The 27,680-nt window shown below is 58.1% G+C and overlaps 1 protein-coding gene across 1 annotated transcript in view; it reads left to right on the forward strand.

Annotated features, from left to right (window-relative positions):
- The window catches only part of MACROD1 (mono-ADP ribosylhydrolase 1), a 194,900-nt gene extending 169,715 nt beyond the window's left edge, over positions 1 to 25,185 (forward strand). Inside the window, exons 5-11 of the mRNA XM_054036268.1 lie at positions 11,782 to 11,898; positions 20,329 to 20,450; positions 20,812 to 20,842; positions 20,937 to 21,010; positions 21,434 to 21,515; positions 24,409 to 24,444; positions 24,979 to 25,185. Coding sequence (XP_053892243.1) covers positions 11,782 to 11,898; positions 20,329 to 20,450; positions 20,812 to 20,842; positions 20,937 to 21,010; positions 21,434 to 21,515; positions 24,409 to 24,413 — 431 coding nt within the window. The 3' untranslated portion in view covers positions 24,414 to 24,444; positions 24,979 to 25,185. The remainder of the gene's footprint in view (positions 1 to 11,781; positions 11,899 to 20,328; positions 20,451 to 20,811; positions 20,843 to 20,936; positions 21,011 to 21,433; positions 21,516 to 24,408; positions 24,445 to 24,978) is intronic.
- Positions 25,186 to 27,680: the final 2,495 nt, after the last annotated feature.

Consider the following 27,680-nt stretch of genomic DNA (forward strand, 5'->3'; position numbering starts at 1 on the left):
TGATGTGGCCAGCACGCAGTGCCTACAAATCAGTCTCTCATGCAAACACCCCCCTCTGTGGATTTCCAGTCCCCTGTGTCTGGTGATCCCCCCCCGCCTCCCGCACAGCTCATCATGCCTCAGGATCCCGGGGCTGCATTATTTATGGACTATTATTACTATCTATTATTTAGCTCCCTTACATAACCCAGGGCCTGTATTATTTATTCCCCACTCTTTCTTTACAATCTCTGCTCCGTCGCTGCCGCGCATAACCCCCAAAACTTCCCTCCAGCACAGGGAGCTTTCTAGCACAGCTGAGTGTGTCGGAACAGCAGCAACTGTGGGCCCTTCCCCCTACCAGGAGCTGACCCCCTTCATGCTCCTTCCCAGCTCTAACAACTGCCCTCCCAGAGCTGGGGAGAGAACCCAGGAGTGCTGACTCCTGGCCCACCTCCTTCCCACTCTAACCACTGGACCCCACTCCCCTCCCAGAGCTGGGGAGAGAACCCAGACATTCTGGCTCCCAGCCCTCTGTGGCGTAGGCACACTGCCTGGACCCCTCCTGTTTGCTGTGCACCATCTCCCTGCATTTGCTGTTCCTGGCCATTCCCTTGTCAGACCTCTCGCTCCCTCCCAAAGTGGGGCAGAGCGGGGGGGAGGTAGGCTCACCATATGCTATTTCTCCTGGTACTGGTGGCAGTTACTTAACCCTGCCATTGTCATCCTGCCCAGGGAGGATTCTTGCTACATTATCTTATCTATCTATCCCCATACACACCCATCATCTATCTATCTATCCCCATACACAACTATCTATCTATTCCCATATATACCCTTCCATCTGTCCCCATATAAACCTATCTATGTACACATGTATGTAATTCTGTGTTCATGGGAGTCCATGGATGTGAGCATGTGTATGTGTGTTTGTGTGTAGGCGTGCCTTTGCCTGTTTGTGTGTACCTGCATATGTGTGTGTGTGTGTGTGTGTGTGTGTACACGTGTTCCTATATGCAAGCATGGACATGTGTGTGGAGTATTGGGTGTGTGCACGTGTGTGCATGTGCCTTTGTGTATGCATTTGTCTGAACGTTTGCCTATGTGTGTGTGTGGGCCTCCGGTGATGCCACACAGACTCCCCCATTCCCCCTGCCACGTGTGCATCGTTTGCACAACCATCGTGTGAGCGTGCCACAACCTCTGCATGCCAACCCCATCTCTGTTAAGAATGAATCCGTGAACCCTCCTTTATCATCCTGCACCAGGTATCTTATTTATTAGCCACGAGGGAAGGCAAGCGGGATATTTGCCAGAATCATACCATGGCCTTGCCCTCTGAGACTTAATTAACAGGACATGCTCGTTAGTGCCGCTCTGTGCTGCAGATGGGCTCCGCAATTAGCTGCCCCTCCCAACGGCCGTCACCTAGAGCCGCTGCGGCTGATTGCATTTTGCCAGCAGCCACCCAGGGCTTAGGAGATACAAACTTCTGTGCTTTGCTGGAGAACTTCTCTGCCCTCTGTGCCCACTGTCCCGTTTAGTCAAGGGTTGGGGGGCGTCTTTTCTCATGCCAGATTTCAGGAGGCTGTGATGTTAATGTCCCAGGAAACGGCGCCACTGAACTTAGTGACAGAGCTTCACCTCCTTGGGGATCTCGCTGCTTTAAAGACACCTGTTGGTACCCTGTGCTGGGGTAGATGCGCCCACTGGTCTGAGCCAGGGTGGCAGGGAGCAGAGAATACCAGGCTGGCTGGGCAACTGGTCTGACTAGGTGGCAGGGGGAGGGAATCTCTGGTTGGATCCAGGGTGACAGATCTCGTGCTTAACTGTAATAATGACAATAATAAACAAGCTTCCATGGAAAAACCTCAAAGCCCTGGGAGCCAGGACTCCTGGGTTCTGTAGCTGGCTCTGGGAGGGGAGTGGGGTCTAGTGGTTGGAGCAGGGGAGGGCTGGGTTCTCACATTCAGGGAGCCAGCTGGTGTATAATTAAAGTGAGACAGAGAAGTTTCTGGAGCCGTGGGGGAAGGATGGAGCTGATGCTTTGCCCCACGTAGGACTGTGCCGTATGCAGTTTCATCAGCTCAGGATCACTGCCATAAACACAGAAATGTCAGAGCCACCGAAGGGCACGGGAACACTGGCCTGATTGCTGCTCACCTCCCCACCTGCATAGTAATTGGAGCACAGCCTAGACACCAGGGTGAGGGGCCTCTTGGGCTGAATACAGCACCCGGTGGGGGATCTCCTTGGGTCTGCATGGAGGGCCTACCCCATGTCCAGTCTAGTTCCAGAAAGAACTGGGAGGTAAATCCAGATTGGGAACAATTTGAAGTTTTACCCAAGTAAAAATGCCCTTTTCCCCCTGATTTTCAGCCACATCTACATCTCAAATGTTCAGGGGTTTGGTTGAAAAACCAAAAATAAACTTCTGAAACATTTATTATTATATCTCTATTTATAACATCTAGTATCTGTATCACCGTCGCGCCCAGGAGTCCCTGCCATACACCAGGGCCCCATCGCACTAGGTTCTGTACAGACACAAACCAGAGAGCCCCGGCCCCAAGTTGCTTCCAATCTGAGCACGACATAAGAACAGCCATACTGGGTCAGACCAAAGGTCCATCAAGCCCAGTATCCTGTCCTCTGACAGTGGCCAATGGCAGGTGCCCCAGAGGGAATGAACAGACAGGTTATCAAGTGATCCATGCCCTGTCACCCAATCCCAGCTTCTGGCAAACAGAGGTTAGGGACACCAGACAAAAGACAACAGCTGGATACAGGCGGAAGCAAAAGGAAACAATAAGACTAGATCTGGTTGAAATTTTTCTGATGGAACGTTTTCCTTCTGAAAAAGCCAAACTATTAATTGTGTCGAAATTGTCAGTGGAAAAATTTGTGCTTTGTTTTCACTTGGTCATTTTGCTTATCATTCTATTATACATTTAACCTTCTGAAAAGGAAACATTGGACGGTTTTCCCAGAATGTCGTTGCACGTTACATTTCCACATTCGTGTTCTGACCAGGGCTGGCTTCAGGCACCAGCTGACCAACCACAAGCTTGGGGCGGCACCTTATAAGGGGCGGCCAATGTTGGGGTGGTGGGGGGCGCTCGCGGTGTTTTTGTTTTTGTTCACGGGGCGGCACTGAAGGGGATTTTTTTTTTGTTTTGGTGGCATGGCATGGCACGGCGCTGGGGGGGCCGGGGACTTCAGCGGGGAGGCGCTGGGGGGGTGGGGATTTGGGCAGGCCTGTGTGGTGCTCGGGGGGGGGCCAGGGGTTTGGCCAGCGCGGTGCTCCGGGGGTTTGGGCGGCCTGGCGCAGCGCTTGGGGCGGGGGGTTGGCCAGCCTGGCGCAGCGCTCCTAGGGTTTGGGTGGCTCGGTGAGGCCCTCGGGTAGGGGCGGGGGTTTGGGCGGCCCAGCGAGGCGCTCGGGTGGGGACGGGGGTTTGGGCGGCCAGCGTAGCGCTTGGGGTTTTGAGCGGCCCAGCGCTCTGGGGGTTTGGGGCGACCCAGTGTTCGGTGGGGAGGGGGTTGAGCGGCGCGGCGCTGGGGGGGGGTGGCGGCGCGGCACTCGGGGGGGGGTGTGTTATGGCGGGGCGGCACTCTTCTTTTTCGCCTGGGGCGGCAAAAAAGTTAGAGCCGGCCCTGGTTCTGACCCAGGAAAAAGCGCAGAACTTCCCACAGTTCCGAGTTCCGTCTAGCTCCAAATGAGACAAGGGTTTTAATTTGGGACAAAAAAACGCCCTGGAAATGGTGGAGGAAAATAGAATATTGTATTCCATCGTTATTGACACACATGAACTTTGCATACAAGTATAACATCTTATTCCTAGCCCTGTATTGGGTTGCAGTCGTGGGAGGGGCATGGGGTCTAGTGGATTAGAGCAGTGGTTCTCAAAGCCGGTCCGCTACATGTTCAGGGAAAGTCCCTGGCAGGCCGGGCCGGTTTGTTTACCAGCCGCGTCCGCAGGTTTGGATGATCGCGGTTTCCACTGGCCGCGGTTCGCCGCTCTAGGCCAATGGAGGCTGCGGGAAGCAGCACAGGCCGAGAGATGTGCTGGCTGTCCTTCCCGCAGCTCCCATTGTCCTGGAGCGGCGAACCACGGTCAGTGGGAGCTGCGATTGGCCGAACCTATGGACACGGCAGGTAAACAAACCGGTCCGGCCCGCCAGGGGCTTTCCCTGAACAAGCAGCAGACCGGCTTTGAGAACCACTGGATTAGAGTGTGGAGGGGGGTCTGGGAATCAAGATTTCTTCCAGGTTCTATTTCCAGCTTTTAGAGAGGAGTGGGGTGTAATGTTTAGAGCGGGGGGGGCTGGGAGCCAGAATTCCTGGGTTCTATCCCTGCCCCATAGAAGGAAGTGTGTAGTAATGGTTACAGTAGGAACCTGAGACACGGTCATCAGAACTGACCCAGAGGGGAGAGCGCCCCCTGCTGAGCCCCCCACTCTGCAGCACAGTGTCCCCAGCATTGTACTCCATCAATGAGTTCCCAGGGGAGAGCGCCCCCTGCTGAGCCCCACAGCACAGAGCTTTTGAAAATCAGGCCGTTTATTTTAAGAGCCAGAAAACACAATTTGGAGGAGCCTATATTTAGGCCCCGCCCCCAGCTCTGAAAATTGGGATGCGTGACACGGAGACAGGGATCACTGGCTGTTTGCCTTAAAGCCCAGCTCCCCTCCCCGAATCCACAGGCTCTCCAAGGACCCACGGTCCCAGCTTCTAGGTGCTTCCAACTTGCTGAGCCAGCACTGATTCTCCTTTGCATCACGAGTCTTTCACGCTCTCTGCCTTTTATAGCCCGTCTCTGACTCCCACCCCCCTGCCCCTTCTCTGCACATCCGCAGTGTTCGCCCGCGTCCCTTGCCATGGTGCCAGAAAACAACAGCCGACGTAGAGCAAGTCTCTGGCATGGCTTCCCCCTTGGAAATGGCATCCCCTGGGCAAAGGACTAGAGAAGGGAAGCCCCGCTGGAGAGATGCCATGGCATGAAGGGTACCTGCCCACGGGCAGCATGGGCTGGCAGGGTGAGCAGAGACTATCCAAGTGCGCCAGACCTCCAGCAGTGTAAATTGGCCATAGCTCTATTGGTGTCAATGGGTCAGATCCCCAGCCGGTGTAAACTGGCTCCATTGACATCCATGGACTGGGCCCTTTGCATCAGCCGGGGATCTGGCCCTAAATAATTAGCCGTTCTAGCCCAGTGGGGGGCAGGATCTGGTCCAGGTCTTTCCATGTTAAACAGTGTAAAATGAGGAATCACAGGGAGCAGGTCAGGGGTCTCAGAAAGGAAATATAGGACTCCTGGGAGGGGTGTGGGGTCTAATAGTTAGAGTGGGAGTGGGAGGCAGAACTCCTGTGTTCCATTCCTGCCTCTGGGAAAGGAGTGGGGTCCGTTGGTTAGAGCGGGGTTGGGAGGCAGGACTCCTGGGTTCCATTCCTGCCTCTGGGAAAGGAGCGGGGTCCGTTGGTTAGAGCGGGGGTGGGAGGCAGGACTCCTGGGTTCCATTCCAGTCACCGAGAGGGAAGTGGGGTGCAGTGAGTGAGATCAGGGGTCGGTTTGTACAGCCTGTGTTTCTGAAGTGCTGGCCACGGGCCATGGGGATCTGTCCCTCCCTTGCTCATCCTGTAATGCACAGTTACGTGCCTGGCTCCCGGTTGCCCGGACCCCAGCCGCAGGGAGGGAGGGAGAGAGCCGTAATTGTCTGTGATGAGATTGCAGCGGGAATAATCCCTCACTGACAGATGGCTCCGGGGTCCATTCCCTTATGTAAGGGATAAAGGGGGAAGTGGATTACTGGCGCTATCCCATTGCGCTGCCCTTCAGATGGGATTAGGGTCTTCATTATACAGACCAGGCTGCCTAATCAGACGCTCCCTGGCTGAGCAGTGGGTGGATGGCTGCTCTACAGGGCACGGGGAGGAGGGGGCAAAGGGGGAGCCATTCCCAGGGGGATTCTGGACAATTTAGGACAAATGGATTGTGCCTTGACCCCAGTGGACCTGTGTGCAACCATGCCAAAGCCTGGTCAGTCATCCCTGCATTGGCCATCTGGAGGGGAGTGGAATCTACTGGTTAGAGCTGGGGGGCTGGGCATCAGGACTGCTGGGTTCTGTCCCCAGCTGCAGGAGGGCATGGGGTCTGGTGGATGAGAACAGGGGCAGCTGGGAGTCATCATTTCTGGGTTTTGTTCCCGGCTCTGGAATGGTAGTGGGGTCTAGTGGCTATAACATGGGACTGAGACACTGGGATCAGTATTGATTCCCATAGTACAGAGCCCCCTATTGAGCCCCGACTCTGCTCCCTGCAGCTCAGTGTCTCCTAGCACTGCCGTGGGCACTGGGGTCTGCACTCACTGTGGCGGGGGAGGGGGAAGCACCTCCTACTGAGCCCCACTCCGTGGATCCTGGTCATCCCATGGGGGTCCCTGCTGATCCTCCCATCTCCTCAGAATCTGCAGGGCTGGGATATTGCCTGCACGAGGCGGGGAGGGGGGGGTGGGTGTTTTAACAGGAGGGTGCTACAGACCCCTTGTGGGTTTGCAGATCAGAGCCAAGAGGCCACCCCCCAGTGGCTCTGTCTGTGTGTCTGTCTCCATCTCTCTGTCTGTGCACCAGACACATCATCCACTCCCCAGACAGAGAGCACTTGTGTGGTTGTTTATTTCATGATCTCACGTGCACACACACACGCTGCACGCACACATACACACACACACACTCTGCCCTTTCCCAGGCACCGCTCTCCTTTCTGCAGCTGTCATTTCCAGTCGCCATCCGGGGACCCATTCCAGCAGGCTCAGCGGGGTGGGGGGGAGGCAAACTGGGGAGCAATGGGAAAAGAGCTCACACTAACAAGGCGCATGTCAAGGAGGAGGGCAGTGGGATCCAGTGGTTAGAGCTGTGGGATTGGGAGTAAGGCTCCAAGGTTCTACCGCCAGTTCTGGGCAGGGAGAGGGGCCTAGTGGGTTAGATCAGCCCACAGTCAGGACTCCTGGGTTCCGTCCCCAACTCTGGGCTGTTTGCAGCATGGTCAGGCAAGTACCTTTCCCTAAGGGAGCCTGGATGGGGGCCATTCATCCTTAGGGTGCTTGAGTTCTGCTGTGCTAGACTCCCACACCTGCCCTGGGGACTTGCTCCCCTCCCATCTCACTGGAGTAATTGCGTCCCCCAGGGATCTCTGTACAACCCACCCCCGGCTCCACCTCAGAGATGGCTGCATCTCAGTGGCCGGTGCAGGGTACTAGGTCCAGTATATTTTGCAGGATTGTAGCCCCTGGTTTGCAATGCATGCTGGGGATTTCCACTCACACACACACACTGGAGTGTGCCCTGCGATTGCTCTGACCCGTGCTCATTCCTGGCACGAGGGCTCCCCTGGCGTCCAGCCGCCTTGACTTGGTTCCCGCCAGAAGCTCTCGGTAGGAATGTGGCTTTGCAGGGTCATGAAGGCTTTAGCTGAGATCTGTGCAGCCTCGGGGCTAAGGCAGGAAAGGTAACCCCCAACCCACAGGCCCACGCCGGCTCCTCACACACCCACACAAAGTGGCACAACATTGTATCTTCTCCTTGGCTAGAGTGACCTACCTATGGATCTGGGGGGGGGGGGAGGGGGCTTGTCCCCAATGCAGGCAGAGGGGGATGGGCTGGCTGGGGGAAATGAGACATGGAGTCTCTCCCCTCTTGTCATCCCTGTCTCAGATCCAAGCCTAGGGCAGAGGACTGGTTGGCTGGGGAGGGGAGCTAAGTTTGGTGAGTCAGGCCATTTCCCAGCAGAGAGATGGATGAGTGTGGGGGAGTCTCTAGGATGGGTTGGGAGACCTTGGGGGGAGGGGTGCTCTCCCCCCACTCCCGCTCTGGGGGTTTATGAATCCAGCAGCAAATAACCTCGGGTGGGGATGGGGGATTCAGAGCTCCGCTGTGCAGAGTGGAAATGACAGGCGCCTCCCCCGGGGCCAGGAGCTTCCAAAAATAGCTCCTCCATGCGCAGCCTGCCGCAGGAACGGGGGCACAACTGGCCTCCAAAGCATCATCCCCCAGCCCCTGCTGGCACCCAGCCCCCCCCAACCCTGCCGGCACCCAGCCCCCCACCCGTCCCTCCCAACCCAGCCGGCACCCAACCCCCGCCATTGTCCCTCCCAGCCCCTGCTGGCACCCAGCCCCCCCCCAACCCTGCCGGCACCCAGCCCCCCACCCGTCCCTCCCAACCCAGCCGGCACCCAACCCCCGCCATTGTCCCTCCCAGCCCCTGCTGGAACCCAGCCCCCCCCCAACCCTGCCGGCACCCAGCCCCCCACCCGTCCCTCCCAACCCAGCCGGCACCCAACCCCCGCCATTGTCCCTCCCAGCCCCTGCTGGCACCCAGCCCCCCCCAACCCTGCCGGCACCCAGCCCCCCACCCGTCCCTCCCAACCCAGCCGGCACCCAACCCCCGCTATTGTCCCTCCCAGCTCCTGCTGGCACCCAGCCCCCCCCCCAACCCTGCCGGCACCCAGCCCCCCACCCGTCCCTCCCAACCCAGCCGGCACCCAACCCCCGCTATTGTCCCTCCCAGCTCCTGCTGGCACCCAGCCCCCCCCCCCCAACCCTGCCGGCACCCAGCCCCCCACCCGTCCCTCCCAACCCAGCCGGCACCCAACCCCCGCCATTGTCCCTCCCAGCCCCTGCTGGCACCCAGCCCCCCCCCAAACCTGCCGGCACCCAGCCCCTCCCCCACTGTCCCTCCCAACCCAGCCGGCACCCAGCCCCCCCGCACTGTCCCTCCCAACCCAGCCGGCACCCATCCCCCCTCCACTGTCCCTCCCAACCCAGCCGGCACCCAGCCCCCCCCGCACTGTCTCTCCCAACCCAGCCGGCACCCAGCCCCCCCCGCACTGTCTCTCCCAACCCTGCCGGCACCCAGCCCCCCCCCCCCCACTGTCCCTCCCAACCCAGCCGGCACCCATCCCCCCCCACACTGTCTCTCCCAACCCAGCCGGCACCCCTCCACCGTCCCTCTCAACCCAGCCAACACCCAACCCCCCCCACTGTCCCTCCCAACCCAGCCAGCACCCATCCCCCCCACCACTGTCCCTCCCAAGCCTGCTGGCACCCAGCCCCTCCCCCCACTGCCCCTCCCAACGCAGCCAGCACCCAACCCCTCCCCACTGTCCCTCCCAACCCTGCCAGCACTCATCCCCCTCACTGTGCTTCCCAACACAGCCAGCACCCAGCACCCCCCCGTCCCTCCCAGCCCAGCCAGCACCCAGCCCTACCCCACTGTTCCTCCCAACCCTGCCGGCACCCAGCCCCCCCCGCACTCTCTCCAACCCAGCCGGCACCCCCCCCGTCCCTCCCAACCCAGCCGGCACCCAACCCCCCCCCCATTGTCCTTCCCAACCCTGACGGCACCCAGCTCCTCCCCCACTGTCCCTCCCAACCCTCCTGGCACCCATCCCCCCCCACTGTCCCTCCCAACCCAGCCGGCACCCATCCCCGCACTGTGCTTCCCAACCCAGCCAGCACCTAGCACACCCCCGTCCCTCCCAGCCCAGCCAGCACCCAGCCCCTCCCCACTGTTCCTCCCAACCCAGCCCCCCCATTGTCCCTCCCAACCCTGCTGGCACCCAGTCCCCCCGCCCCATCCCCCACTGTCCCCCAACCCAGCCAGAACCCAACCCCCCTCCCCCACTGTCCCCCAACCCTGCTGGCATCCAATCCCCTGCCTTCCCCAGCTGCATCACCCACTGTCCACCCCAACCCCACCAGCACCCAACCCCCATGTCCCACTGGTGTCCCTGTCCCTTCCAGCCCCCAACTTCTGCCCCCAATTCCTTCCTGCACTTCATCCCTCACTGTCTCCCCCACTGGCACCCAACCCTCTGTCCCTGCCAGCCCCCCACTGCTGCCCATCCCCCACTGTGTCCCCCTGTCAGCATCACCTGCCCTCCATCTCCCATCCAATCCCACATCCCCCTATTCCCCACTGCCGCCCCATCACCCAGCCCCTGCTGGCACCAAAACCCATTCCCTACTTGACTCCCTTCCTCCTGGCCCCCCCAGCTTCTTCCATCCCCCTTCTATCCCCCACGTGCCCCTACTGTGCACTGACCACTAGACCCCACTCCCACCCCCTCACGCCCACGCCCTAACACTACCCCAGATGCACACACCCAGGGAGCTGTCAGCGCACCTAGTGCTCTGTGCCATGTTCCAGCACTGGCTGCAATCCAGCCCAGTTCCCCTCTGCCCCCCATCAGGCCCAGCGGGTGAAATATTGCTTTATGGATCGCAGGATGGACTGGCAACGAGCTAATAATGGAGACACCCAATCAATGTGTCACTGTAATGAACTCGGTGCTGACAACACCCTCCCACCCGCCCGCCTGGGCATCCCTGCCCCACCCCACTGAGGGAGGGGATCTAATGGTTAGAGAAGGGGGATGGGCAGTCAGGACCTGGGAGGGGAGGGGAGTGGGAGTTGGGACACCTGGGTTCTATCCCACATCTGGGAGGGGAGTGATGACTAGTGGTTAGATCAGCTGCAGTGACTGACACATGGACGACACCTCCATTGCCTGCTAATCCCCCGATCAGTGTGTAAATCCCTCTCGCTCAGTAAATCTGGAAAGGGGGGATTGTTTTCAAAAAATAATTATAATCTGCTTCGGCTTATTTTTATGATCCATCCACCTACTGCTCCCTTGGGGGAGAATGGACGGCGGAGAATGGCACTGGGACAGGATTCATTAGCTCTAACAGATTGAGATCTGTAATAGGATTGGAGGATTGAAGAGGGATGGCCAACCGGGTTAGGGTCTCTATCCCCCAGCAGCCCCCAGCTGTGGGGGATGTGGGCACTTGTGTGCATTCAAACAGCCAGCGCTATGTGGGGTGGGGATGCCAGTGGGTTTATCCTCTAGCAGAAAGATGGTGGCCCAGGTCCCTGGACTATCCCTGTTAAACAAAGAATTTAGTCTCTGGCTTCTTTGTGGCAGGACAGCAAAGGGAGATGTCTATCTAGTGGGCTGGGAATCAGGACTCCTGGGTTCTATTCCCAGATCTGGGTGGGGAGTGGGCTCTAGTGGTTAGAGCAGGAGGGCTGGGAGCCAGAATTCCCACCTCTGCCACTAACCTCCTAGGGCAAGTCCCTTCCCCCTCAGTGCCTGTTTCCCTCTCCCATCCTTTGTCCACTTAGACTGTGAGAGTTCAGGGGCAGGGACCATCTCTCCCTATGTCTGCAGCACCCCCGACAGGGCCCTGACCTCAGTGGGTGGCCTCTCGATGCTCCTGCAATATCTGTAAGGACCCCCATCACCTTCCAGGGATCATCAGCTGGGATTTGGATAGGGTGACCAGACGTCCCGATAAAATTGGGACCGTCCCGATTTTTAGGTGTTTGCCCGTCGTCCCGACCGATCTCTGGTTGGGACGCAATTTGTCCCAAGATTTGGCTCCGCCGGCTTTTTTTTTTTGCTCTGCCGGCAGACAACCCCACCCCCCCGGCCCGGTCCCGATATTTTCTTCCTCTCATCTGGTCACCCTAGATTTGGACCTTCAGCCCCGAAATCTCTTAGGCTAAGGGTATTATGTTGGTAGCAGTAACAGGGCAGTTAACCATTTATGTTGACCGCCCCCCCAGTGGCAGCAGGCAGTACTGCACCCTGCAGGGCTGCAGCAGCTCCAGAAGTCCCCAGTGGCAGTAGGCGGAACTGCACCCTGCCATGCCCAGCGGTGACATTACTGGTGGGACTGTGCCCCTGACTATATTGCTTGATGCCAGGATAACCTTTTGCCTCCTCTCTGCCTTGCAGTGGATGGGTGCATTCACCGGGCTGCCGGGGAGCTGCTCAAAGAGGAATGCCGATCCCTGAACGGGTGTGAGACAGGGAAAGCCAAGCTCAGCTGTGGATACCGGCTTCCAGCCAAATGTGAGTGTCACCGGCCGGGGGCCTTGTCTGTAGCATCCGTTGAGTCCAGCAGGCCAGCCTGCGGTGCTGTGGCTTGGTGGTGCCGGGGCCGCGCCCATTGCTACTTTGTGCAGCGCACAGGATGTCACAGGTTCAGCTCCCCAGGGAATCAGGTGCAGAAGGGGTGGCCTGTTGAAGAGAAAGCCTGGCCCACTGAGTAGAGGGATAGCCAGAGGCTTAGGAGAGACAGGTTCAAATTCCTGCTCAGCCCTAGGCTTCCTGTAGGACCCCGGACAAATCATCGTGCCTCAGTTTCCCATCTGTATAACAGGGAAAAAACACTGCCCGGCCTCACACATTACAGTGTGTGTGTGGAGGGGGCGGGGAATTGAGGAGACATGTATCTCAATTGCTCTGATACTCCCGTTTAGGTACCTGACACAGAGAGATCTGGGTCTCTGACTCTGTGCAGTCACTGGACATACTGGTGTAAACACTCCTGGGTAGCACTTTGCCCGGTACAGATGTGGCAGGAGAAGCAGGGCGCAGATGCCCGGAGCTGGGCAGAGTGTGTCTGTGTGAATTCAGCAGGAGACCTGAGTCCCAGCAAGTCAGCTGATTGCTTATACAGCCCCTGTGTGACAGACACGCCTAAACTTCTGCGCATGTACACACACACATTGGTCCTGCACATACACCCACCCCTGCCTGCATGTCCACACCTGCACAACACACAATCCCAGAGGTTCATGCACAGGCTGTCAACACACACAGACGTGCACACCCACCCCCGAGTTTCAGCACCTGCATGCCAGCAAAAGCACATGTGGAAAACAAGCTGTGTCTGGGGGGATTTGCCTCATTGAACCCCAGAGAGATGTGGCAGAAACAGCCCCCCGCTGCCTGGTGCCATCCCTCAGTGGGGGGAGCTGGGCCGGCTGGGGGCCAGCTGGAGGGGGCTGGCGAGAGAATCCCAGCTCTGAATGGGAGCGGAGCACTGGGAAATCTGGCTGGGGGTGATTGGGTGTGGATGGGAGGGGGTCCTGGTGTGTCTGTATAAAATGGGGTGTGTGTAAAGCTGGGTCAGGTTGGCTGTGTGGGTGGATCTGTCAGACTGTGGACTTGGGGGGTGTCAGGTTGTGGAGTTGGGGTGGGTGCGAGAAGCAGCGTGATCCTCCCCCTGCGTTTCGGAGCCAGCCCCATGGTGATGCACCGCAGTGGCCCAGCCAGCTGCTCTGCTGTGCTCATCAAGGGAAGGCAGGGCCACATCCATATGCCCAGCCAGACCCTCGGGTCAGGAGGCCTGCAAGGCAGACCATGGCTGGGGGCTGCTCTAACCACCAGGCCCCGCTCCCTTCCGGGAGTCTAGCTCCCAGCCCCCTGCTTTAACCACTGGACTCCATTCCCTTCCCGGAGCTGGGCGTGACCCCAAGAGTCCTGGCTCCCTGTTCTAAAGCCCTTCCTGTCATTCCTTGTGAATTTGCTGCCTTCCAGTGACATCTTGTGGCAAGTAGTTCCACAGCTTATTGTGTGTGTGACTGTGTGCATAAAAAGCAGTGTGTGTGTGACTGTGTGTAGAGCAGCGTGTGTGTAAAGCAGTGTGCACCTCAAGTGGGTCAGTGTGTATGGAAAGCAGTACTTCTGCATGTGTAAACCTGGGGTGATGTAAAGCAGGTGTGGGCAGGGTTCCCCAGTGTCACCCCCATGCTGTACCCCTGGGGATCTGTCTTTCACTGCCATCAGAGAACTTTCGATTGAGGAGACCCCAGGTAGCTGGTGACTCCCCACCCCTGAGCTGTGCATTCCCCCCCCAGAGCAGAGGCACAGAGAGCTGGGGTCCCCACCATGATCCAGCTGGAAGGGCGGGGGCAGGAATGAGATCTGCCACGGGAGGGGGGGGTGTTCTCAACTCCTCCCCCGAAGTCTCACCAGCTGCATCACAGAATGACGTGCAACTAACGCCTGGGAGAGGGGGCCATGCACAACATCATGCGCTCTGCCCGGGGGGCTCCCCAGCAGGGCTTTGCAATGTGGGGGGCTGCAACCCCACTGGGTTATTGCAAATGGCTGGAGTCTTTATGCTGAGCCCAGCCCAGAGGGTGGGGCACTGGACTGGGAGTCAGGATGCCTGGGTTCTATTGCCATTTACCTTGGGCAAGTCCATTCCCCTCTGTGCAACTCTGTTTTCCCACCCAGTCCCTGTGTATTTAGATTGTAAGCTCTTCTGGTTAAGGACTGTTGACTGAGATCAGGGCCCCATTGTGCCAGGCGCTGCACAGACCCTGAATGAGATCAGGGCCCCATTGTGCCAGGCGCTGCACAGACCCTGAATGAGATCAGGGCCCCATTGTGCCAGGCGCTGCACAGACCCTGAATGAGATCAGGGCCCCATTGTGCCAGGCACTGCACACACCGCAACCGAGATGTTACACACACCGTGATATCATACACACTCCTTCCCATCCTGCCCTCTCACAGACACGCACACTGGGTGCAGGAAGGTCTCAGCCGATGCTGATCTGCAAGGCCCGTTGGGACAGGCAGTGAGGGAAGGAGATGCCCCCCACTGTTCCCTGCAGCACAGCTCCTCCCAACACCATCCTGGGGCAGAGGGGCCAGTGCTGACAGTGAGCCGGGAGAGCGCCTCCTACTGAACCCCCCCTGCACCCTGCAGCTCCTTACAGCCCCCCACCCAGCACCACCTGCAGCGTTGGGGAGATCTGTCATGCAGGCCCCTGGCTGCCGGCCATGCGTGTTATCAATAACATCCCGGGGGTGGCGGGGTGAACAGCACTCTATTTATCAGGCTAATATTATAGACAAGAGCAGCAAATGCAAAGTGCTATCGACCGGGCTGTCAGGGAGAGGCATGATGTGGGGCAGGCAGCGATACTCTGTGCAAATGGCGTGGGCAGGGGAGTGGTAGGGTTGTGATCACACACACACTGATCTCTCACACATTGATCTTACACACTAATCACACACACGGATTTCACACACACTGATCTCACACTCACACATTGATCTCACACTCACACACTGCTCTTACACACATTGATCTTACACAAACTGATCTCTCACACACACACACTGATCTCACACACACTGATCTCACACACATTGATCTTACACACTGATCACACACACTGCACACTCACACACTGATCTCACACACATACACTGATCTCACACACATTGATCTTACACAAACTGATCACACACACTGATTTCAGACACACTGATCTCACACACACTGGTCTCGACTCACACTGATCTCACACACATTGATTTTACACACTGATCACACACACTGCACACACACACAGATCTCTCACATACTGATCTCAACTCACACACTGATCTGACACACATTGATCTCACATACATTTATCTTACACACTGATCACATGCACTGCACACTCATACACATTGATCTCACATACACACTGATCTCGACTCACACTGATCTGACACACATTGATCTTACACAAACTGATCTCACAGTCACACACTGATCTCAGACTGGTGGTTTGGTTCAATCCAGAGAACCAGATAATGGAGGCTCAGCTCTATGGGGTCAGGGCCAGCTCTGGCTTTATTGCCGCCCCAAGCGCAAAAAAAAACCAAAAACCACCACAACCCAGGGGCATCAAAAAACGGCAAAGCAAAAAAAACCCCAAACAAACAAACAAACAAACAAAAAACCCTGCGGCGTGGCCGGAGCCTGGGTGCAGGGGGACTCCCTGCGCTGCAGATGTGGGGGAGGGGGAGGGAGTGGGGGGAGAGAGAGAAGGGGGGCGGCCAGGGCTTCAGCAGGGCGCTGCCACGCGGCCCCTCCGGCCGTGCCTCCTGCCGGGAGGGCTCTGCACAGCTCCCATCAGCTGGGAGGGAAGGACGCAGGCTGCCCTGCCAGGCTTGCTGCAGGGCGCTCCCGTCCTCCGCGCCGCCGCCCCCACCACCCACTACAGGGCAGCCGGAGCGGAACACACACTTAAAAAAAAAGCGGCCATGCGGCTGGCCCTAGGATTGGGCGGAATGCCGCCTTGTTCAATCTGCCGCCCCAAGCACCAGCTTGCTCGGCTGGTGCCTGGAGCCGGCCCTGTACGGGGTTCTACTGTATACCAATAAAAATTGTATTCAACTGATACCTGTATATATTGTGGCAGGGGAACTAAAATTCTGTGTTTAATTTTAATCATGGAAAAACAACTATTTCTATGGTTTTTTATCAGAGAATTTTGGCTTTTTTATCATGGAAAACTAGGATCCCTGCTGATCACACACGCCAATCTCACACACTGATCATGCACACATGCACACATAGAGATCACATGCACTGATTTCACACACAAGCAAACACTGATCTCACCCTCTGATCATTTCACACACACACACACTGATCACACACATACTGATTACATACACATGCTGATCTCCCTTGCACACACATTGATCTCTCTCACACACTGATCTAACACACACTGACAGGGGGGAGGGATAGCTCAGTGGTTTGAGTGTTGGCCTGCTAAACCCAGGGTTGTGAGCTCAGTCTTTGAGGGGGCCATTTAGGGAACTAGGGTAAAAAAATCTGTCTGGGGATTGGTCCTGCTTTGAGCAGGGGGTTGGACTAGATGATCTCCTGAGGTCCCTTCCAACCCTGATATTCTATGATTCTATGACACACACACTGATCTCTCTCCCTCTCTCTCGCACAAACACACACACACTGGTCTCACACAGACACATTGATAACACACGCTGATCTCACACCCACACAGATCTCGATCTCTCTCTCTCTCACACACACACACACACTCTGCAAACCAGCTCCTGGAGGGAGTTCCCAGCCCCAGAGCTTGTCGGGGTGGGTGGGGGCAGGGATGGATGGAGCCGGGGGATATGGCAGGGGATATGGCGAGGAGAAGGGACAGGCAGGCATGTAGGGGAGGGGTGGGTGCATCCAGAATCAACCCAGAGCAAAATCTAATACGATGCACAAATAACATGATGGGGCCAGTAAATAACTAGGGCAGAGAGAGACACCCCCTCACTCCGCCACCATTAAAACACAGCAGCATGCTCCCGAAAGACCCTACAATAACAAAGCAGCTGAGCCTCAGAGCTCCCAATACACCCTGCCACACTGGGGCCCTGATTTCAGTCAGGGTCTGGGCAGCGCCTGGCACAATGGAGCCCTGATCTGAGTCAGGGTCTGGGCAGTGCCCGGCCCAACGGGGCCCCACTCACGCTGGAACAACTGGCATTTACACAAGCAGCAGGACTGGGCCCCTCAGCCCCTGCCTCAGGGACACAGCAAGACAACAGCACCCAGGCAGCCTCAGCTGAATGGAGCCAGCACCTCCCTGGATGGTACGAGTCACTGCCAGAGCCCACAGGCTGCTGGGGACTGTCAGAGTGTGTGTATGGGGGGAGGGGCTGGGAGCCAGGACTCCTGGGTTCTGTGCCTGGCTCCAGGTAGGATCAAGTGGGTCAGAGCAGGGGGCTAGGATTCAGGACTCCTGGGTTCCACCCAGATTGGGCAAAGGTTAGGAAGGGCTCTGCATCCCATGCTGCCCCCAAGAGAGCAGAGCCGGGCCTAGGGGTGGGCAGCAGCTGGGGAAGGGGCAGGGGGCACTGGGGGATCTTGTCAAGAAATTTCCAGACCCGGGTTTAAGATCAAACCAGTCTCAGGGCCAGGTGGGCGCAGGGCACGGGGAGAAAAGACTGCTCTGACCTTTGCTGGGCTCTGGCTCAGCACTCGCTGCATGTGTGTGTCAGGAATATGAAGTAGATGGGGTGGTCCCCAGTCCCTGCAGCTCCCACCTCCCATGCCCCAGCTTCAAATCCAACCCCCTGTCACTCATGCAGTGAGCTGCCAGGTCTCTGTGGTCAGCGTTGCAGTTTAGTTCAATTGGTAGTCAATGCTCAGGGGCTGTGGGTCGGGGTTAAGGGGCACCGGCAGAGCTGCGGGGGAGCCCGGGGCTGGAATAGTTGCAGGGGGGGGCTCTCTGTTCATGACTGGGTGACCTTGGGGGGGGGGGGAAGGTGGCCAGGCTGTGGGTAAGATTACCCCCCCTCGTGCGCAGGGTTGGCAAGGCTGATCCTTGATGCCCAGCGTTCTGTGCAATGTGTGTGAATGTCCCACACCCCACCCCGGCCCCGAGCAGTGTCCAGCATCCTTGTCTGCCATGGAGACGGGCGAAGAGAGCATGATGGGAGGGGTATCACCCAGTGGGGGCTCATTAATATCTGTCCCTGTCCAGGGCCTGCAGGATGAACAGACAGACGCAGCAGCAGGAGGGATGCCCGAGGGCCAGGCAGCCTGGTGGCATTGCCCACAGCAAGCAGAAGTGGGGGGCAGAGCTGGGTGGAGGATTTGCTGCTGGTTCCAAAAAGTCTGGGGAGGGGGATTGTTTTGGGTTGAACTGAAAATGAAACTGGGGGGAAGTTTCGGCCAATGAGGAACTCATGGATGGACTTGATGTTTGTTCTCTGCAGATGCTCGGAAAGGGCCAGCCGTTGCCAAGGCCCCAGGCCATGCAGTCCTGGTTCCCAGGGCATCGGTCACTAACTCCGAGGCCTGACCTATCCTGCAGAGTGGGGCCGAGAGCTGGGCAGCCACATGGCACTGTCTGAGACAGGGAGAGATTTGTGACACCAGCGCCAGCCGGGGGTGGGGTGGGGCGGGGCAGGGAGTGGGGAGATCACCCCAAGACCAGGCACACGGGATGCGTGGGGAGCCCTCCGACCCCCACAAGCTGGGGTTGGCTCCTTGCACCGGACTGTGTCACATGGGGCGCTGAGCACCAGATTTGTGCCCACACGGACCCATCTCACTGGGCCACTCTGGGACCAGAGCCAGGGAGGGCCCGTGGGGGTGAGAGAGACCAGCGGGGGTGTTGGCAATGCAACTGTCACCTTCCAGCTGCCTGGGGAGAGAGGGAGGGACAGATGGAGGAATGTGTCTGGGGATAGGTGAGGGATGGATAGATGTGCGGGATGGAGGAGGGAGGGATAGATGGAAGTGTCTGGAGCGGAAGGGAGGGAGGGATAGATGGGAGTATCTGTGGAGGGAGGGAGGGAGGGATAGATGGGAGTGTCTGTGGAGGGAGGGATAGATGAGGGTGTCTGGGGAGGTTGGGATGGAGGAATATATAAGGGGTGTCTGGTGTGGGAGGGAGGGATAGATGGGATGTCTGGGGAGGGATAGATGGGAGTGTCTGGTGAGGGAGGGAGGGAAGGATAGATGGGATGTCTGGGGAGGGATAGATGGGAGTGTCTGGTGAGGGAGGGAGGGAAGGATAGATGGGGGGTCTGTGGCAGGGAGTGAGGGATGGGGGTGTCTGGGGAGGGATAGATGGGGGTATCTGAGGAGAGAGGGTGGGAAGATAGATGGGAGTGTCTGGGGAGGGAGGGAGAGATAGATGAGGGTGTCTGGGGTGGGATGGAGGGAGGGATCAGCCTGGAAAAGCCCCTTAAAACCATCCCTTGCTGGGCCCAGATTTCACTGCAGCTGGCCCCCTCTCCCTACCCCTTGGCTCAGGGGCACGGGGCTCAGTACCAAATGCAGCCACCAGGCAGCGCTGCTGCCCCCACCCCCAGCTTGTACCCTGAGCCTGCCCACTGCCAAGTTAGGCTGAATTGGGGCAGCGCATGAATGGAAGACTTTCAGGGGCTGCGGGGCTCAGTAGGGGGTGTTCTCCCCTTGCAGACAGTTCGGCACTAGGGGGTGCTGTGCTGCAGGGCTGTCAGTGCGGCGCTAGGGGGCGCTGTGCTGCGGGGCAGGGCTCAGTAGGGGGTGTTCTCCCCTCACAGTCAGTGCGGCGCTAGGGGGCGCTGTGCTGTGGGGCTCAGTAGGGGGTGTTCTCCCCTCACAGTCAGTGCGGCGCTAGGGGGCGCTGTGCTGTGGGGCTCAGTAGGGGGTGTTCTCCCCTCACAGTCAGTGCGGCGCTAGGGGGCGCTGTGCTGTGGGGCTCAGTAGGGGGTGTTCTCTCCTCACAGTCAGTGTGGCGCTAGGGGGCGCTGTGCTGCGGGGCGAGGCTCAGTAGGGGGTGTTCTCCCCTTACAGTCAGTGCGGCGCTAGGGGGCGCTGTGCTGCAGGGCTGTCAGTGTGGCACTAGGGGGCGCTATGCTGCGGGGTGGGGCTCAGTAGGAGGTGCTCTCCCCTCGCAGTCAATGCGGCGCTAGGGGGCACTGTGCTGCGGGGCGGGGCTCAGTAGGGGGTGCTCTCCCCTCACAGTCAGTGCGGCACTAGGGGGTGCTGTGCTGCAGGGCTGTCAGTGTGGCACTAGGGGGCGCTGTGCTGCGGGGTGGGGCACAGTAGGGGGTGCTCTCCCGTCACTGTCAGTGCATGTCCCAGTTTGGCACTAGGCGGTGCTGTGCTGTGCTGTGCTGTGCTGCGGGGTGAGGGGGTCTCCCTAGCTCTCATCCCCCTGCCTTCCCCCTGTGCAGATGTCATTCACGCAGTGGGTCCCATTGCCCAGGGGGAGCCAAGCACTGCCCAGGAAAAGGAGCTGGAGAACTGCTACAAGAACAGTCTGAAACTGGCCGTGGAGAACAAACTCCGCACCGTGGTGAGAGATCCTGGGGGTGCACAAGGGAGGGGCTGGGATTTGCTGGGAGTCACGCAGCTGGGGAGAAGGAGGTTCATGCAAACGGGGAAAAGGTTGCGGAGGGCAGAGGGAGGCAATGCAGGTTGGGAGGGGGAGTTGTATGGAGGGGTGCTTGAGGGACAGAGCTGTGGGTGGGGAGCAATGGGGGAGGGCAGTGCGGGAATGGGGGCAGTGTTGTGGAGGATGGTGCTGGCTGAGGGGGTGGGTGCTGGGGGATCAGCGGTGTGGGATGGCAGTTGTGTGGGGGATGGGGTGCTGGAGACGGCGGGTGCTGGGGGGGTGGCAGGTGTCTCTCTTACCCACTGTCTGTCTCTCCTCCTAGGCCTTCCCTTGTCTCTCCACGGGCGTGTTTGGTGAGTATAGGGCTGGGCCGGGGGCTTGAGCCCCTCTCCTGGTCTGGGGGCTGGCTCCAGGCCCCAGCTCTGATCCCTGCTGCTCTGCCCCCAGGGTACCCCAGCGATGCCGCGGCTGAGGTCGTCCTGAGGACACTGCGGGAGTGGCTGGAGGTGAACAAGGAGAAGGTGAGGGGAAGCGTGGGCACCCCCTGCTGGGCGGGGTGGGTCCACGAGCACCTCACTGCCCATGGGAGCACGGGGATGTGAACAGCAGGCGCACGCGGGAGTGCGCGGGAACATGGAGGTGCTGGGGGCATTGTGCACATGGGAGGTGAGCGTTTACATGGGTGTGTGTGAGCATGCACATGAGTGTGAATGGGTTTGTGAGTGTGACGGTGTTTGTGAGCATGCACATGGGTGACTGTGAATGTGCACGTGTGTGCACATGGGTGTGAGCGGGCCTGTGGCTGTGCTCACACAATTGTGACCTGGGGGATGGGAGGGGGGTGATGATCAGGGGAGGAGTTGAGTCTTTTTAGGTCAGGTGCCCAGACCTGCAGCTCTCAGCTCTGCCAACCCTTGACCCACATCCCCGTTCACACCCGGCAGGTTGACCGGCTGGTGATCTGCGTCTTCCAGGAGAAGGATGAGGAGATTTACAAGGAGAAGCTGCCCTTCTACTTTCCCATTGGTACGCTCTTCCCCCCCAATCCCCACTCCTCTACCTCCCGATTAGTACAGCCTCCCAGACCCTCATTGGTTACGGCTCCCCTGACCTCCACCCCTCTACCTCCCCATTGGTATGGCCCCCCCAGATCCCCATCCCTCTACCTCCCCATTGGTATGCCCCCCCTGACCTCCACCCCTCTGCTTCCCCATTAGTACGCCCCCCCCCCTGAGACCCCAACCTCTGTACTTCCCCAATGGTACAGACCCCCCGAGATCCCCACCCCTCTACTTCCTCATTGGTTACGGCTCCCCGCTCCCCTGACCTCCACCCCTCTACCTCCCCATTGGTATGGCCCCCCCAGATCCCAATCCCTCTACCTCCCCATTGGTATGGCTCCCCTGACCTCCACCCCTCTAATTCCCCATTGGTATGGCCCCCACAGACTCCCACCCCTCTACTTCCTCACTGGTACAGATTCCCTGACCTCCACCCCTCTACTTCCCCATTGGTGCGGCTCCCCCAGACCTCCACCCTTCTACTTCCTCATTGGTATGTCTCCCCAGACCCCCACCCTTCTACTTCCCCATTGGTACAGCCCCACAGAGCCCCACCCCTCTACTTCCCCATTGGTACACCCCCCCTCAAACTCTCATCTCTCTACTTCCCCATTGGTACGGTCCCCATGGATCCCCCCTGCAGTTCTCCCAGCCCCTCCAGGACCTGCCCCCCCAACCCCTGGCCTCCAATCCATCAATTTCCCCTTGGTTCAGCCCCCATAACCCCCCCACTCTGACCCTAGGACTCTCCCCAGCCCCCCATTCCTCTAGTTCCCCATTGGTACCACTCCCCGCCCCTGATCTCCCCATAGTCGCCCCCACTCTTCCCCCCAACCTCTCCTCACCAGTCTCTCAGGGCTCTCCTGTGACTCCCCTTATCCTGCAGGACCCTCTCAGCCAGCTTAAGAACATAAGAATGGCCACACTGGGTCAGACCAATAGTCCATCTAGCCCCGTATCCTGTGACAGTGGCCAATGCCAGGTGCTTCAGAGGGAATGAACACAAGAGGGCAATTGATGGAGTGATCTATCCCCTGTCATCCAGTCCCAGCATCTGGCAGTTAGAGGTTTAGGGACACCCAGAGTGTGGGGTAAATCCCTGACCATCTTGGCTAGTAGCCATTGATGGACCTGTCCTCCATGAACTTATCCAATTCCTTTCTGAACCCAGTTAGATTTTTGGCCTTCACAACATCCCCTGGGAATGAGTTCCACAGGCTGACTGTGCGTTGTGTGAAGAAATACTGCCTTGTGTTTGTTTCAGACCTGCTGCCTGTTAATTTCATTGCGTGACCCACTGGTCCTTGTGTTATGGGAAGGGATAAATAACACTTCCCTATTCACTTTCTCCACACCAGTCATGATTTCATAGACCTCTATCATATCTCCCTAGTCATCTCTTTTCCAAGCTGAGCACTCCCAGTCTTTTCAGTCTCTCATACGGAAGTGGTTCCGTCCCCCTAATCATTTCTGTTGCCCTTCGCTGCACTTTCTCCAATTCTACTACAGGTCTGTCTTACGCTGGGGTTACGTTCCGCAGTCAGCGCCTAAAACTAAAATCGCGTATAGTCAAAACGACATTGAGCGTAATGGCGGGTGGAATCGCCCACACTACAGAAACAGTATTTAAATTGTTATTTTTCTCTTTTGGTTTTTTTGTTTGTTTTGTTTTTGCCAACCACGTAAAGCTGAAATCGCGCATGTTAAATGCGCCTAAGATGCGACAGACCTGTATATCTTTTTTGAGATGGGGCAACCAGAACCGCACACAGTATTCAGTGTGTGGATGTACCATGGATTTATCTAGTGACATTATGATATTGTCTGTTTTATTATCATATATATATGATATATGATTATCAGAATATGATATATTCTGTTTTATTTATTACCATTTTCCAATGGTTCCTAACATTCTGTTCGCTTTTTTGACTGCTGCTGCACATTGAGCGGATCGTTTCAGAGAACTCTCCACAATGACTCCAAGATCTTTCTTGAGTGGTAACAGCTAATTTAGACCCCATCATTTTGTATGTATAGTTGGGATTATGTTTTCCAATGTGTATTATTTTGCATTTGTCAACACTGAATTTCATCTGCCATTTTGTTGCTCAGTCACCCAGTTTTGTGAGATCCCTTTGTAACTCTTCATTCAGGCCAAAGCTGACCGTGATCTTGAGTAGTCTAGTATCATCTGCAAATTTTGCCACCTCACTGTTCACCCCCTTTTCCAAATCACTTATGAATATGTTGAACCACACTGGTCCCTTTGGGGGACCCTGCCACTTCCTGCTCTCCATTGTGAAAACTGATGATTGATTCCTACCCTTTGTTCCCTGTCTTGTAACCAGTTATTGATCTGTGAGGGGACCTTCCCTCTTATCCCCTGACTGCTTACCACTGTTCCCCCTGAGCCCATGCTCCGGGGGACTCCTTCCCCCCCAGGACCCCTCCCCCCTGGGCCTTCCCTCACAATCTCCTGACCTGCCCCCACATCCCCCCAACCCCTTCCCACCCTCCAACCCCAAACCCTTCCCCATCCCCCTCGTGCCCTCCACCTCCCTCCCCACCAGCCCTGGGCCCCACCCCCCAACTCATGCTTCTCCCCTTCCCACGGGAACATCCCCCTGGTGCCACTACCACCCCGTGCCTCCAGCCTAGGCTCTGCACCCTTCCCCATCCAGCACATGGGGGCCCTTCTCCTCCCCCTTGTCCTGCCCCACACAGATTCTGATGGACCCCGTGGGCACCCAGGGAGGGTAGATGGGGGTGGTCTCTCCCCTCCCCCCCCCACTGGGCATTGGGTGTGTTTAGGGGGGAATTCCCTGGATTAACTCTCCCCCTTCTCTTCTTTCTAGCCTGATCCTGACCCCATCCCTCCTCCCCTGCGATGGGTAAGTCCAACCCAGCACCGTGTGCAGTGGGGGGAGCTCCCCTAACCCCTGAACCCCCCCACTCACTAACCCCAGAACCACATTATCTGGGATAGCGGGGGGCACTGAGGGGCACCGGCAGAGCCAGATAAGTGGGGGGGGCTGTGGATCAGGACTGAGGGGTACCGGCAGAGCTGGGATAGCAGGGGGGCCATGCATCGGGATGGAGGGGCACTGGCAGAGCTGGGATAGCAAGGGGCTGTGGGTCGGGACGGAGGGGCACCAGCGGAACTGGGCTGGGATCCCAGGGCTGGCAAAGCAGGGGGCTGTGGGTTGGGATTGAGGGGCACTGGCAGAGCTGGGGGAGGGAGCCAAGGCTGGGATTAGGGAGGCTGCTAGTTGGGAATGAGGCACTTATCCCATGGCCACTGGGGGTTGAGTACCAAATGCTGCCTTCCTTCTGCCCCCCTCCCCCCGCCATGCGCCTGCTCCTGGCCTGTTCCCCCGATGCCCCTGGATGCACAGATCTGAGTCCGCGTCTTTCTTCCCCCACAGACGTTGCTGAGCAGCTGGCAGCCCAGCCCTGAAAGACACCCCCCCCCCCAGAGATGCTGCCTGCCCCCCTTCTCTACTGATTGTCCCCCAACCCCCACATTTATTGCACCCGGGAGAGAAAAGACCCTCCCAACTTCAGCATCTTCACTTCCCCCAGTGAGACCCTCCCTCGTTTCCCGCCCAGCTAATAAAGTTATTTGCTTTGAATTATGGTGTTGCTGCCGCTTTCTGGGAGAGTCCCTGTCTCATGGCCCCTGGCTGGGAGCTTCCTTGGGGTTGGGAGGGGTCCGGGTACCGGATCCGAAGCTGGGAGACAGGCTGGGCGGTTCTGACGCTGTCCAGCAGGGGGTGGTCAGACAGACACGGAGCTGGGCTTGTTCCCTCCAACAGGGGGCAGCAGGGATCGAGACAAACACAGCATGGGGGAGGATTTGGGGTCTGGACAGTTCAGGAATTCAGGGGCACGTGTGTGTCCCCAGGCTCTTCAGCAGGGATGTGCTGCACTCAGGACTCCTGGGGTCTACCCAGGGGGCTGCACTAAATGTCCCAGACCCAGATATTGGTGTTTAGGGGGCAGGGACAGTGACCCCCAGACTCCAGCTGCCCGAACCTCCCGGGCAGGGCCCGGCTTTAGGTGACAGGTGTGATGGGGGCAGGTTAATGAGGGGGAGGGGCCAGGGTGTGGCTAATCAGGTGCCTTTAAAAGGATTCTCCAGGTAGAAGCCACCTGACAGCTAGGGCTGTGGGGCTTTTGGGGGCAGGGCTTGTGTAGTTTCTGGAGGGACATGGCTGCTAGGAAGGGCCGGTAACTGTCTAGCAGATAATGCGGGGGCTCGCTTGGAACCCAGTATTCCTGATTCTCAGTCTCCCCATACACTAGCCCCCCCTTCCAGACCTGAGGCTAGAACTTGGGCCTGGAGTCCTGGACCTTTCTGTGCCCTGCCCGGCCTAGCCACAAGATACTGCAGCTGCTCTCCCCCAGAAGGGGTCTGTCTGTTCCCCTCCCCCATGCCAGGGCTAGCTCCCCCCACAGCTGGGGTTGGGAGCTGGCATTTAAAGGCCCCCCCTTTCCCCATTCACTGTTCTTCTGAGGGCTCCTGTTAGGGGTCAGGATGCCTGGGTTCTGTCCCCAGCATTGTGGGGGAGGTGACCCAGAGGTTGGGGGCAGGGTCTGGAAGCCAGGATTCCTAGATTGTCTCCAGCACTCTGAGTGGGGATGGGGTGCGGTGGTTGGGGGGGAGGAGGGCTGGGAGTTAGGTACAGATTGGTGCTCCCCTTAAACTCCCTTGAGTGTGGCACTGACTGTGCCCCAAGTGCCCTGCTGTGCTGCGTGGGAGGGGAACATCTGACGCGGGAACATGCTCTTGGGGGGGTGGGGGCTGTGTGTGCCTCTCTTGGGATCAGGGCTGGCGGTGCAGCCTTGTTAATTAATTTCCTTCACTATCTCTCCCGCTAGGCGGGGGGTGCCCAGCCCCCATTTCCCCGTCACACCTGGCTGGAGCAGGAGACAAAGGCAGCAGTGGAGGCTGTTGGGTAGAATACAGATTAGCTGGGTGAGCAACAGCAGATGCCTCAGTTGGCTGAAGGCTGGGCTAGTGGGGCTGGGGGGGGGGGGGCTGCAAGTCAGAAGTGAGGAGCTGCAAGTCAGGAGTGAGGGGCATTAGTGGAACTGGGGAGGGGGGGGTGCTGTGGGTTAGGCTTGAGGGGCACCGGTGGAGTTGTATGTGGAGCTAATGGGGGGGGGTGCAGGTCAGGAATGAGGGGTGTGAGCAGAGCTATGGGGGGGGCAGAGTGGTGTTCTGAATTAGGGGCTCCCTGCAGCAGGAAGCCAACTGGCTGCATACCCTGGAAATGGGGGAATCTAGAGGGTCTCGCTGGAGCTGAGTAGGGGATCTGGGGGCAGAGACCAGCCCTAAAAGCCTCTTTTGTTCATCAAGGTGTCTGCCTGAGGGAGGGTTTGGTTGCCTCCTTGGCTGGGCCAGGGCTGGGGAACCACTCACTGGAGGTGTTGCAAGACCCCCCCTCCTAGGTAGTGGCTGTTAACACCCAGCACTCTGCAGCCACAGAGCTCAGGGGGAGGAAGCCTGGGACAGGAGCTACATTGCAGGATGAGGGTCCCCATCCTCATCTCCTTTTTCTCTGGGAATATGGCAGGGCCTGGGGCGGGGGGAGGATTCCAGGGTTCCATACTGGTGGGGAGGAAGGTTTTTTGGAGGGGGGCTCAGGATTTCCATGCCTCAGGCTGGGGGAGAATGTCAGGACTGCTGGGTTCTGCAATGGTGGAGCTGGGGTGGGTGCTAGCACTCTTGGGTTCCACTGTGGCAAAAGTAGGGGGGTGGGATGGGGACTCCTGTGCCCCAATTGTGTGGAGCCAGCATTGGGACTCTGGGGTTCTAATTTGGGGGGGAGGAGTTCTGGTGGACCAGAGACACCTGTGGGGCTGGGGTCCTGGTAGCTCAGACACCCAGACCCACAGATAAAGCTGGGGGACGTCTCTTCAGCCAAGAGCTGATTTGCTGAGAAATGCAGTTTGGCCGACCTGAAACCATTGGCAAACTGGTGCCGAGTTCCCTGCCCAGCTTTGGGTACCCCGAGGGCGTAGAAACACTTCAGTAATGTCAACCAGAAGCACTTCACTTTGACCCAGCTCGGCACCTGCTTTGAGTCTGAGATATCTGCCCAAGTCTGGGGCGGATAGATGT

This window comes from Malaclemys terrapin, chromosome 7 (assembly GCF_027887155.1).
Source record: "Malaclemys terrapin pileata isolate rMalTer1 chromosome 7, rMalTer1.hap1, whole genome shotgun sequence".
NCBI classification, from domain to species: domain Eukaryota; kingdom Metazoa; phylum Chordata; order Testudines; family Emydidae; genus Malaclemys; species Malaclemys terrapin.